The sequence below is a fragment of the Saccostrea echinata genome, unplaced genomic scaffold (assembly GCF_033153115.1).
Source record: "Saccostrea echinata isolate AGI-Se365-2 ecotype Australia unplaced genomic scaffold, CSIRO_AGI_Sech_v1 ptg000033l, whole genome shotgun sequence".
NCBI classification, from domain to species: Eukaryota; Metazoa; Mollusca; class Bivalvia; order Ostreida; family Ostreidae; genus Saccostrea; species Saccostrea echinata.
The window spans coordinates 1384445-1399032 of record NW_026889782.1 but is presented as its reverse complement, the minus strand read 5'-3'; the positions used below and the strand labels follow the sequence as shown (position 1 = coordinate 1399032).

The window sequence follows — 14588 nt, the reverse complement described above, 5'->3', positions numbered from 1 at the left end:
TTCGCAGTCAAGTAATTTTGATCGACTCTGCTGCCGCTAACTTGCATAAAAAATCCAAAATGTAATTGCAGGCTTTTTAAAGTTACTCAGATGAACTCATTTCCGTATACAGCCCAAAATGCTTAGGACATTGTTTCATATGACCTTTAAATCAAATTTTCAAATAATCATGGAACTGGATGAATGACCCTTAAATCTTTCCGAAAGTTAATTTATGTAAAATTCAACATGCAAGACTGATAAATAATTGTCATGTTGCATTTCACATGCTTTAAAGGTTGGCGAGTTTTTGAAGGGTTATCTTTATTGCCAATTTTTTTTATCTGTATTTTTTAATTATGTATATTAATATCCGTATAAGGGATACATTAAAATACGAGAATGTGTAACTTGTGTACGTATTTGGTTAATTTGTTAGATATTTTAAAAAAATGCCCATTTATGACAATTAGTTATATTTTTTAGTTTGCGAAAAACAGACTCATTGTTAAAGATAATAAATTCTATTGAGAAAAATCAAACACTTGGGTATAATATTTTTAATTCTTAATGTCATTTGAAATTAAAATGGCCATTTTCCTGTTTTTTGGTTCTTATCCCCCTCCCTCCCCCCCCCCCCCCAAAAAAAAGAAACCCCGATATATATGAATTGTGAAATAGCAATTAATAATACCTGTGAAAAGTTATTTTGTTTCAAGGGGGATGAAAATATTTTCCGTTAATTTCTAAGTGAAAACACAGGTTTTGCCAAATTTATATTTATCTCTCTTTGTTTTCTTAAATTAGTGATTTCTCAGAAAAATATCACAGATATGAAAAATCATTTAAATATGTCAACTTTTGAAAATTGAGTAAGAGGTAGGCGGCAGAACAAAAAGATCACAGTTCACTGTGGTCGTTACAAGTGTTAACTGTATCAAAATAAAAGTATAAATAAATTGAACGTAGAAAATGCCCCCATATGTGAATATATTGAACCCAAACAGCCCATCTTACACTCTCGCTGTGTGACAGTAGGCTTGGCTGAAGAACCCTCACTGCTCCAATGTCCAGAGTATCGAGTATAAGATTGAATTTGAAGCCCTACACCATTTAATAGTGACTCTATATGAGTGAAAAATTGGGCGTAAAACGACATACAACACACACTTAGCGCAATAATAAGGCCTCACACTTAGCGCAATCGGAAGACCTTGGAAACAAGAGGAATCAAAACACATCAGATGCACATTAAGTATAATACAGATTATGTTTAGAAATACACGAATTACAAAATCAATGCTGAACACTTAAGGACCGCGGTACAACAATAACTCTATTGAATAGTTACATAAGGACAAAATAAACACTTCCTTTACAGCGACTATTTTAACTTGTGGTTATAAAATTAAAGTAGGCGCTTTATTGGAGACGAGAAAGATAAATCATGATGTTTGTGTGGACAGTTTTTCTCATGTCCAGCTTGTTATGTGCTAGTCCTCAGGACATTTATTTGAATGACAAAAATGACTGCATCAGTGGTGAAGAGATGAAGAAGCAATTTCAAACAATTCTGGCTGAGCAGAGAAAGCTTCAAAGTGAAGTTAATAAGCTACAGCAGGATAGAGAATTGCTGACCAACTTGTTAACAAGTATGTATTGTGGAAATATTTTGTTGGCACAAAATGTCTTTAAAAAAGTGCACTAAATGTGACATTTTGTCAATTTTTAAAATCTCTATACAAGTGTTTAAATTAAGAACAAAATTGCGATTATAAAAACAGGCAAAAATTGTTGATGCTGTTATCGTGCAACTTCTGATGACATTCATATTTTTTAGAGGAGCTAGAGTACTAGATTTTGACTTCTTCGTAAATTATAAAAACGCTTATATGCGTTACAGAAGATGAGACGGTCAGTGTTAGAAGAGTATTTTGAAACATGATTGATGTATTTCAGTATATACTATATATTGCAACAGATCCGCCTGGTGACTGTAAAACCCTTTACAACCAAGGATATAGAAAGTCTGGTGCGTACACTATATATCCATGGGAGAGATCCAACCCTGCATTTCGTTCTGTGAATGTCTTCTGTGATATGGAGACCAATGCTGGAGGATGGACCGTAAGTTGGAAAATGTACAGTGGCGGAACATAATATTATCACCATAGGTTCCTGATAAGACTTTAGCTCTATTTGTTTTGTTTTTACGACCCTCTGAAGAATTTTATACCCCCGCTCCGAAGAAGAGGGGGGTATACTGTTTTATCCTTGTGTGTCTGTCTGTCTGTCTGCCTGTCCGTAACAAATTTAATCACAGTTTTCTCAGCAACTACTCATTGCAGATGCTTGAAATTTTAGCACACTCTTTGTTTAGGCATGTCATATGGTGGGATGCATTTTTGTGCGAATCCGATGTCAACTCCCTGTTGATCCGTGCATCTATCCTTAGCATGCATAAATTTTGGTCGCAGTTTTCTCAGCAACTACTCACCGCAGATTCTTGAAATTTAACACACCCTATGTTTAGGCATGCTATATGGTGGGATTAATTTTTGTACGAATCAGGATGTCAACTTCCTGTTTATCCGTGTGTCTGTCCGTACCATAATAACAAATTTTGGTCGCAGTTTTCTCAGCAAGTACTCATTGCAGATGCTTGAAATTTTAGCACAACCTTTGTTCAGGCATGCCTTATGGTTGGAATCATTTTTGTATGAATCCGATGTCAACTTCCTGTTTATCCGTGTGTCTGTCAGTACCATAATAACAAATTTTGATGGTAGTTTTCTCAGCAACTACTCATCGCAGATGCTTGAAATTTAACACACTCTTTCTTTTAGGAATTCTATTTGTGGGGATTCATTTTTTTAACAAATCTGATGTCAATTTCCTGATTATCACTGTGTCTGTCCATAACTGAACTTGTGTATTCACATCAGAGCGGGGGTATTATTAGTGAGCATTGGCTCATTTTCATATGGAGACTCCAAGTGCCGGTGGACAGCTGCATATTTTGACCTATACTCGGCACACAGGGCCATTGAGCAGTGAGCGATCTTTTTTGTGGCAGCATCTACTGCGACAGGGAACCTCGGTTTATACGGTCTCATCCAAAGGACCGGTCTCCACGTCCCACAGTGCGATTCTACCCGCGACGTAAGGATTAACTCCTTACTCCAGAGCAGACGCTCTACCACTGCGCCACACGGGTGACTCTATTGGTTCGTTTTATTGGTTTGGGTTATTTTGGCCATTCCTTGTGATGAGTGATATGTAATGGTTCCATATATAATGAATGCATATTCTCCGAATTTCTAGTTTGAAGTCGGCTGCGTTGTTAATTATGCTCGCGCATTTTCTCAGCTGATTTTTCAACAATAACAAACAATAATAATAGCATTCAGTAATTTTGCAGGCCACAGCATTCCTCGAATATTATTTTCAGTTTTGTAATTTAGCACAATCCTTGCACAATACACTGACGCATAGTCGTCTTTTAATAAAATCATTCTGTAGGAAATGCTTAGCAACAACTGGACACAGTTCATTATCAATGATTTAATGAATTCTCTGTACTTTTCAGCATTGCTATTACCATTGTTAAGTGTCAAAGTACCTGGGGCATTCCAATAGATACACCCTCAAATCATTAGACTAACCCTTGCGCCACGACCAGGGCTAATGCATTGCTGCATCCATTTTCTTTTCTCGAGGCCTCCGCCACACATATACGCGTACGTATTATTTTCTCAAATAGTCACTGAAGTTACATTCAATTAAAAAAAACAAACAAAAAAACACGATTCCAGTCAGCATAATCTTTCCACAATCTTCTTCCTCTGGAACATTATACTCGTTCACATCTCGGATTTGTATGTTTTTAATAACAACCCGTTTATGGTATTAATTTCGAAACGAGCATCTTCTACAGTTACTTCTGAAATAGTATTTCTTAGAAACTGGTCAAAACAAGCATCAATTTATTTCAGAGGTTCAACACGACGCGTTGTACTATCCTCAAAATTGATCGTTCGTCTTGCACACTTTCACCCCTACCAATGTTATTGTTATTTAAATTTACATCACGTGGTTTTTCTTGAACTAGTCAAAGGTCATTAGGTTCGCAGTGAAAGAAAACCTTCACACCTATAGTCTGTTTTCTGTATAAAACTCATGACATACCAGTTTCGAGTAATACGGCAGACCTTTACATATATATATATAACTATATAAACAATTTCATCCAGTTTCCGAAACAGATCCACGCAAAAGTCATTGTCAGCATTAACAATATACCACATGTATATATACTTCATCTGACTTTCAGCATTCTATTCATTTGCATTTTCTACCGTAATGAATATTATTTAATTCCTTGAGAAATATACATCAAACTTAATATACATGTTACGAATTTAAACAAGATTTTTCTCATCTAATAAAACGGTTCCAATATCCCCTTCCAGGCACGGGGGGGGGGGGGGAGGGGGCGCTTGGAGATCCCTGGAATTTTCAGAGCTATTTAAAATTTAATGAATTATATAAGTACATGTAACTTAAATGACTAGGATCCTCCTTGAAACCATGGTCCCCATACACATGGCAAGTTGGTTAGAAAAGTCATTAACATGGAGGTAGTTCACACGGGGGGGGGGGGGGGGCTTGGAGCTCCCTGGGATATTCAGAGCTGTATCTGAAATTTAATGAACTATAAAGTATATGTATAACTTAAATGACTTGGATCCTCCATGGCAAGTTGGTTAGAAAAGTCATAAACATGGAGGAAATTAAGCATCTTATTCATGAGAAGGCATGGATGGATCCAGGAATAGGGGGGTTCAAGGTACATACCCACACTTCTTAGGAAGAATTATAAAGCCGTAAAAATAGGGAGTAAAAAAAAGTGAAGTATGAAAATGCCAAAAAATATCTTTTTTTTAATTGGCAAACTTTATGGTTTTTTTTAGAGAGATCGAGAAGGGGAAAGGTGAGCAAAATTCTTCACATTTCTATTTAAAAGAATCTTATTGTGCTTTTACCATAGAACTAAGGGCTGTTTAAAGTTAAAAATCTAGAATATATGCATGTAGGGTTCATTCTACAACCATTAAAATGAGGTCATACTTGGGAAAAGATCCAAGAAGATGTTTTCTAAATATTACCATGCATATACAATTTTTCTACCCATTTTCCCACTCTGTGAAATATTCTGAACCCAGTGCCAAACACTGACCACAGCTCCAATGAACAGGGTTCAATATACATGTATATGATGATATAAAAATGATTACTTTTTAATAATGGCACAGTTTATTTCAACATAACTTAATACTTGAAAGTAATATAGATGCTTTACACAACAAGGACAGTAAATATAAATAAATTTAAGTTTTTAAGCTTCTAGCATAACAGTCACACATGTCATTTACACTAAAAGATATTTAAAAATTTTCCACTGTGAACAAGGGAAATAACTCTGGGAAGATCAATAATTTGTGTAGAATACATATATGTCTTGATGCCTTGATAGTACATGTAGCAATTTCATTTGAGATATAAACATGTATTTAGGACATATACTATGCTTGAATTAAAATCAACAGAGTTTAAAACAAATTTTAAACCTTTCCCACTTTCTGAAATAATGTTTACAGAAAATGCACTACAAATCGATCAATGATTAAGGGAGATAATTCAATAAAAAGCAATATGGGCTGCAATCTTCATGTTAAAAATTTCTTTTTTGTTGTAAGATTATAGTTGATTACTACAGTACAGAAAAAAGAAATGACTATAAACTTCTATTATATATATTTACATTGAAAGGACTTTTTGGAAGTTCTGGTCTGGTTGAAAAAAAAAATTGATTCCTATATAACATCTATACTTTTGATGAATAAAAATAAATTTTCTTTGAATAAAATTTGTAATACTTTTATATTACCATTATTTTTAATCTTACTGATCATAAAAGTTTAAGCTACATGCAAATTAATGATAATTCCATATTTAGAAATCGTACTAAAATTCTTTAAAAATACCTCATATTGCTTATGCACTTGTAAAATTATTTTAATTATGTTTGCTGATGATAAAGACATACAGTACTAAAACAGGCAAATAGATTTAAAATCCGGAATTAAAATGTGCCTTCTTATGAAAGTTTTTGATTTTTTTGACTGTCACAGTAGTTAATTGAGGTGCATTAATGAAAAATAAAAATATCACATGATGTTTTCTATTAACAAGAAGCAAATGAAGAAATAGTAATGATATGAAAAAATAGATAACAGGAACAATAAATAAACTTCCTGAGATTAATCAAGTAACCCCCTTCACTATCCTCATATGCTAGCAGGGTACTAAAAACCATGTACTAGGTAACAGCTATTACAATACATGTACATTCAAGGAGAGGGCAAAAAACCCCAAAACATTGCAAACTTTACAGAGTTAATAAGCCATGTAAACAAAATACATGTATTTAGAATTCATTGTCAACCACTTTTAAAATTGATCAATATCATTTCAACCAGAGGATAAAATCATTCAAAATTGATCACCATATTCTGGATTCAATTAGATCAGTGTCTGCTAGCATGTGTTTCATTCTGCTATTGTCCTTTTTTCTGACTGTACAAAAATAAAGGTCTCAACTGGAATCTTAAGGCAGTGCTGATGCTCTCTTCTTTCATAAATGCATGATCTAGATTAAAAAAAAACCAAACAAACAAACAAAATCTTTAACAATTCAAAGACTATACATTTATCACATCAGTCTGTTCTTGTATTACTCAAATCTAGTAGCTTAATATCTGCACAATAGGCCTATGGACCATGATGCTCATCTGAGACATATCAAATGAAGATGAAATATGACCATAAATTTAAACCAAAAGACCAAGAAATGGGAGGAATTCCACATTTTTTATTCACAAATCATTCATGTATCCACCCTTACATACTGATTTGACATTGTCTACATATATTTTTAACAAAGAAAAATAATCGTACCTAATATTATAACTTCTATTTTTGCAAGACTCTGACCTAAAGAAGTAACAAATTTAACTAGTATTAATTGTAACGGGGACCGTTACAGATGTTCCCCAAACGCTCCCCAACTTATTTTTGGTGTCTTATTCCCTGTAAGCTTCATTAAAAAAGGCAATCAAGTATATTGTTTTTTTTACGCATTACACGCGGGCGCACGGGCATGCATGTAAAAAATGACCATGTCAACTTGTCTACACTTTTAATACATCTTTATATTCAAATTTCATCAAAAGATAAAAAAAATCGGCTATATTAAGTATATCTGTCATTTTACGCATTGCAAGCGCGCGCACGTGTATGCATGTCCATGATGACCGTGTCTTCTTGTCAACACTTATTAATATATCTACATATTTCAGTATCAAAGCATTTCATCAAAAAGTGTAAAATTTACAGCTATATCAAGTAAATTGGTCATTTTAGCATTGCATGCGCGCGCATGTGCATGTTGACAATGTCGTCTTGTCTACATTTATAAAGGGTCTATATATTCTGAGTATCAAAGCATTACATCAAAAAATGTAAAAGTTATGGTTATATCAAGTATATTGGTCATTTTACTCATTGCACGCGTACGCACGTGCATGCATGTGCATGCCGACCATGTCATCTTGTCTACACATTAATATATCCTTATATTCTGAGTATTAAAGTATTTCATCAAAAGATATGAAAGTTTTGGCTATATCAAGTATATTGGTCATTCTACTCATTGCACGCGCACGCACGTGCTTGCAAGTGCATGCATGTGTGCGCTGATCATGTCATCTTGTGTACACTTCTAATATATATTTATATTCTGAGTTTCAAAGCAATTCATCAAAAAATGTACAAGTTAAGTCTACATCATTTGCATTGTTTATTTCAATCATTGCGCATGCGCACACGTGTATGCATGTGCATTCTGACAATGTTATCATGTCTACACTTTTAATATATCCTGATATCCTAAGTATCAAAGCATTTCATCAAAGGATATGAAAGTTAAAGCTATATCAAGTATATCTGTCATTTTACTCATTGCACGCGCGCGCACGTGCACGCACGTGCATGCATGTGTGCGCTGATCAAGTCTTCTTGTGTACACTTCTAATATATATTTATATTCTGAGTTTCAAAGCAATTCATCAAAAAATGTACAAGTTTCGTCTATATCATATGCATTGGTTATTTCAATCATTGCGCATGCGCGCACGTGCATGCGCATTCTGACCATGTCATCTTGTCTACACTATTTATACATCCTTATATTCTGAGTATCAAAGCATTTCATCAAAAAATATAAAAGTTACAGCTATAACAAGTATATTGTTCATTTTACGCATTGCACGCGCACGCACGTGCATGCGCGTGCATGCAAAATGACCTTCGTTCCGCAAATCTACATAACATTCCTATTAACCCTAAAAAGGTTTCACCTCAATCGGATGTGTAGTTTCGGAGATCACTCATGGACAAAAAAGTACCCAGGAAGAAAAATAATAATAACTAGATGCGTTTCTTGTTGCTAGGGCAACAAGTGGTCTTCCGACCGAACTTTTCTCCAGAACGCTATGCTATCTCACTTCATTTAATACTTTATTGCAAGTATTTTTCGTTTGCGTTTATGTAACACAGTCTTCAACATAGATCATAATTATTAAAGGATTTCTGTAGAATCTCTGTTGACAAAGCTTTTAAAAATAAGCAAAAACTATCATACATGTCTTCACGGGGAAAAATATTATTTACAACTGAAAAAAAAGAGAAACAATCTCCCGCTCCAGTAGGATTCGAACCCGCAACATACGAGAAAGTTTGGATCGGTCATATCTTTGCAATAAATGCATCAATCAAAATGATGAAAACATACATAGATTTCTTAAAAGACTCTCTATTAACCCTGTAAATTTCAAAGAAAAATATTGAAAAACAAAAAAGTTGCAAATTTAACATTTTTGAATTCACTTCCGTTCGCGACCGGAAGTACAAACGACGAAAAATAAAGGTCGATCAGCATATCTATATGTGATGCTCTATCACGTCCGTGAGTTTCACTTTCATATCTTTAGCCGTTCTCGAGAAAATTAGGGGACAAAATTCCATTTAAAAAATACAAATTTCCCCAAAAATCGCGAACGGAAGTGAATTTTAAAAAAGTGAGGGACACCCCTGGAGATATTCTCATGATGCATCTTCCCTGAAAAAATCTTTAGAATTGAACCACGCACAGCTGAGATATCGCCTGTACTATGAAAAGTGGAATAATAATAATAACTAGAAACTCATTGCGAGCAATGAGAGGTCTTCCGTCCGATTCTGAAAATAAAAACAAAAATTCACGCTGAAAAAGTGATAAAAGAAATTCAGCGTGAAAATCCAAGAAAGCAAACCATTAACCATTCACTTTTTTGCATCACTTCCTGTCACGACCGGAAGTAACGGCGATACAAGATTTTCTCACGATTCAAATAAACTGATGACTGACTATCAGACCTGAAAGTTTCAGACTTCAGTCGTTTACTGTTGCCGAGCAATATTGTTAGAACAAATTCTAATTTTGAGGACAGGTAAACACTCGACCGGAAGTGAATTTTATAAAAATCTCTGCAAACTTTTTCAATCAAAAAGATGAAAATATGCATAAAACTCCCAGAAGACTCTCTATTTACCCTGTAAATCCCAAAGAAAAATATTGAAAAACAAAAAGTTGCAAATTTAACATTTTTGAATTCACTTCCGTTTGCGACCGGAAGTAGGAACGACGAAAAATAATGGTCAATCACCATATCTACATTTGATGCTCTATCACCTCAGCAAGTTTCATATTCATATCTTTAGCCATTCTCTGATGATACTGTTTACTTTCTTTTATTCTTTATGTATTCAACTTTTTATTTCATGTAATTCCATATACAGGCATGTCCATGTAATCTTTTTCTGCACTTCTATATACTTCTGCATCAGACCATTTGTCTACTACGAAAGGTTGGTCACGATACATTATTTCGCGCCAAACGTCACGGTTAAATATTCGCGCATTTCCTTCGGAATGTATTTTCTATTGAGTGGTGATGGTTTCAATGAAATATCAAAATGTATGTTCTTATAACCTGAATATCGAGCTTGAGAAAGTATATTTATCATATTGTACTTATTATATATCGTATGGATAAGTAACACTGAAGCAGTGATTTAGGTAAGATTTTCTACAAGTTTTATTTTCCTGTTTACCCCCAAAGTGGACTATCCCGATTAGTTACACATTCATGGGAAGACTAGAATGTTTCGCCCAAAAACATGTCTCGTCCTGCGACGGTCAAGGAATCTGATACCATTTATGTTCAATAACAACATCTTTTAGAAAAAAAATATTTTAATCATTTTCATTAAACAATCTTTAAAGAAATGGTTTTCTTATTTCTGTCTTTTCTGTTCATTTAATATGACACAAGCTTGCATGGGGAAAAAACAATGGCCACTATATATTGATTGCTTTAGTCAGGCAAGTTTCTTCAAAAGCTTTTACTTATAACCATGGTTTAGGATCAGTTTTTCCATGGTGTAAAACAAAAGGTTGTAGTTATCGTATTTCCACTTGTAGTCATGTCGTTTTTCTACTTTGAGATACAGACAAGAAAAATTATAGTAGACGTTTGAGGAAACCCCGGATTAAAACTCTATTGCGAAACAGAATTGCAACGTAATTGTGATGTGACAATCCAACATTTCCTTCACATTTCTTTGATCCTTATGGTACTTTCATTCAAACAAACGCTCGGCTGACTCCGTAAATTCTGACCTACTTATCGGAGTTTACAGAGACAGCCGCCATTTTGGACCCGCTTCAAATTTAGAAATGCGAATATCTAGAGTTTGGATTGATCAATTCTAAAATAAATTATATATAAAGAATTTTCAGAAGAGTCTTTATTAACCTTATTAAAATAAAAGAAAAATATAGAAAAACAAAAAAGTTTAAAAATACGACTTTTTTAAATTCGCATCCGGTAACGACCGGAAGTATTGACGACGCACAAAAAGGTGATTCCCCTCATCTAGAAGATATAACCTATCATCTCTAACAAGTCTCCAGTTCATATCTTAAACCATTTTTGAAAAAAAGGGGGGACAAAATTTCATTTTAAAATCAGAAAACTGTCAATAACTTGGCACCAGAAGCGAGTTTTCCAAATTTTCCTTCTGATGAACAAAGTTCATTTGACGACGCATAATTCCTGAAAGTTTCATTTAAAACCACTGAATAGTTTTTGAGAAATCGCCTGCACAAAATTTTGGGGAAAATAATAATAATAATAATAATAATAATAAGAAACAGTAGAATCACTATAAGGTCTTCCGTGAAGACGAAAGACCTTAATAATAGAAAACAGAAGGAAAACAATAAGGTCTTCCGAAGGAAGTCGGAAGACCTTAATAATAATAACTAGATGAGATCTCGTTGCAGGCAACGAGTAGGTCTTCCGTCCGATTTTTCGATAAGATGAGACATGATTTTGACTATGAACTTTGTTAAAAGATAATATATAGACCTCCCTAATTAGATTTCATTCTTTTGATTTATATAACATTATCAAAGAGCTATAGATGACAGGCTTCTGGCCCCTCTGAGCCCCTAGTCAGCCCCTGTTTTTTAATATCAATTGAAAGGTCTTGTGATTTGAAAACTTTTTGTTCAAGACCTATTCAGAGATTTCCTTTCGTTGTGAAGATATGCTGAATGGAAATATTTAGGGGTCACCCCTCAAAATCCTTGATGGGGCCGTTTGAAAAAAATTGGAAGGGTGCATATTGTTTAGAACATTATTCTGACCATCTTTTGTTCAGTATTGCTGATCAAACTATTCCTCCTTTTCGAGATATAAAGCGTCATAGATTTAGCATTCTGGCCCCTTGTGACCCCTTATTACGTATCATATGATCAGAATCTTATCATATATTGTTGTAAATCGTTACGATAAACATCTTTGCTTCAGTAATGTATTACAAATTATTGATCGTTAAAGAGTTAAAGATGAAAGACTTTTGGCCCCTCCGAGCCCTAATTTGAGGGGTCAGCCCCTTTTTCTTGATATCAATTGAAAGGTCTTGTGATTTTGAAGACTTTTTGTTCAAGACCTATTCAGAGATTTCCTTTCGTTGTGGAGATATGCTGAATGGAAATATTTAGGGGCCACCTCTCCAAATCCTTAATGGGGCCGTTTGACAAAAATTGGAAGGGTGCATATTGTTTAGAACGTTATTCTGACCATCTTTTGTTCAGTATTGCTTTTCAAACTATTCCTCCTTTTCGAGATATAAAGCGTCATAGATTTAGCATTCTGGCCCCTTTTGACCCCTTATTACATAATATATGATCAAAATCTTATCATATATTGTTGTAAATCGTTAAGATAAACATCTTTCCTTCAGTAATGTATTACAAATTACTGATCGTTAAAGAGTTAAAAATGAAAAACTATTGGCCCCTCTGAGCCCCTAATTTTAGGGGTCAGCCTATTTTTCTTGATATCAAATGAAAGGTCTTTTGATTTTGAAGACTTTTTGTTCAACAACTATTCAGAGATTTCTTTTCGTTATGGAGATATGATGAATGGAAATATTTAGGGGCCATTCATCCAAGTCCTTAATGGGGCCGTTTGACAAAAATTGAAAGGGTGCATATTGTTTAGAACATTATTCTCACCACCTTTTGTTCAGTATTGCTTATCAAAATATTCCCCCTTTTCGAGATATAAAGCGTCAAAGATTTAGCATTCTTTCCCCTTTTGACCCTTTATTACGTAATATATGATCAGATTCTTATCATATATTGTTGTAAATCGTTAAGATAAGCATCTTTGCTTCAGTAATGTATTACAAATTACTGATCGTTAAAGAGTTAAAGATGGAAGACTTTTGGCCCTCTCAGCCCCTAATTTGAGGGGTCAGCCCCTTTTTCTTCCTATCAAATGAAAGGTCGTATCATTCTGCACAATTTTTCTTCTATATGTTTTAACAAACTCTTAACATGTGTGAAGATATAAAAAAAAAAGGTGTAAAATTTTGTGAGATGTTTCCGAGACATTTTTTGAGCCCTACCGAGCTTCGGCGCCTTTTGCGCTACAGAGATTTGGACACCTGCCTGCAAATCTACAAACCTTCCCCTACCTTCACTGAAAATCGTGTCTCAACATCTTAAGTCGTTTCGGAGGAGTTTCCAGGACAAGCCGACCCTCTGAAAATCAGAAAATCCTAAATATCTCGAGATGGAAAGTGACGTCATCAACGAAAAAAATTTCCAATAAGGTTCAGATCAATACCTATCAGATTTGAAAGTTTCATGAAAATCGGCCAAGACGTTACCGAGAACTTGCGTGCACAAAATCGGTAAGAATAATAATAATAATAATAGGGAAAAAGAAACCGAACGAAAACAATAAGGTCTTCCGTTGGAGACGGAAGACCTTAATAATAATAAGAAACAGAGTAAAAAAATATGTTCCCAAACTTCGTTTGGGGAACATAATTATCTGAATCTGCAAGTTTTTTCATATTAGATTGTAACTGTGACCATTTAGTCTAACCATTCTTCTGAGATTATTTTCCTTTCAACATGTTCAAGTTGGATGATTTATGACCTCAGCCATGGCACTTAACCAAGAATTTCAAATTCACTAATTATCACTTAAATTCTTGAAGAAAAATGCAGATATCATTCAAAATCTTAAGCCATCCTGCCCCATTTGAGAAATAAATTCCACATCCAATTAAAAAACACTGACCATCCTCTACATATACATTTAAAATGTTCATTATGGGATTAAATGAGCAAAAAATGAAGCATTCTGCCAATTAATCCATCATTTCATCCAATCAACTTCTTAAAAGAAAGATTTAAAAATTTCTTTGTGGACAGAGGGGATGCATTAATTAAATAATGCATGTATTGAATCTTTATCTATATATGCATTATCATTCCATATATTTACAACAAATCAACAATTTTACCATGATTACCCTGTCCAACTTAACAAGTACCTTTTAAAGGGCTCCTTTCCTCATCCTTCAAGTAGTTTTCATATCCACATCCACACTGATTTCAAAGCTTCTTTAACCATCATAAATACCTAAAAAAACAAATAGAGTAAAATATTTAGGCATTTAAAATAGTGTGTATTATAATACTTTACTTTATAATGCTATGATTACTACATAAAGGAATTGTCGCCCACGTGGCCAGTGGTAGAGCGTCTACTCTAGAGTCGCAAAGTAAGGAGTTGATCCTTACGTCACAGGTTTGAATCCCACTGTGGGACGTGGAGACCGGTCCTTCTGATGAAACCACATAAATCGAGGTCCCATGTCACAGTAGGTGCTTGCACGAAAAAGATCCCTCACAGCTCAATGGCCGTAAGTGCCGAGTATAGGACAAAACTTGCAGCTCTCCACCAGCAAGTGGTGGCATCTCCATATGAGTGAAAAATTCTCGAGAGGGGCGTTAAACAACATACAAAACAAAAACAAAAACATAAAGGAATTATTTCAAGTTAATGAAGGTCATGTTC

The 14588-nt window shown here is 34.4% G+C and overlaps 1 protein-coding gene across 1 annotated transcript in view; it reads left to right on the top strand.

Annotated features, from left to right (window-relative positions):
• Positions 1-1395: 1395 nt before the first annotated feature.
• Positions 1396-14588, top strand: part of LOC133198564 (ficolin-1-like) — a 32986-nt gene continuing 19793 nt past the window's right edge. The window contains exons 1-2 of the mRNA XM_061334639.1: positions 1396-1631; positions 1961-2106. Of these exons, the coding sequence (XP_061190623.1) occupies positions 1427-1631; positions 1961-2106 (351 nt within the window). The 5' untranslated portion in view covers positions 1396-1426. The remainder of the gene's footprint in view (positions 1632-1960; positions 2107-14588) is intronic.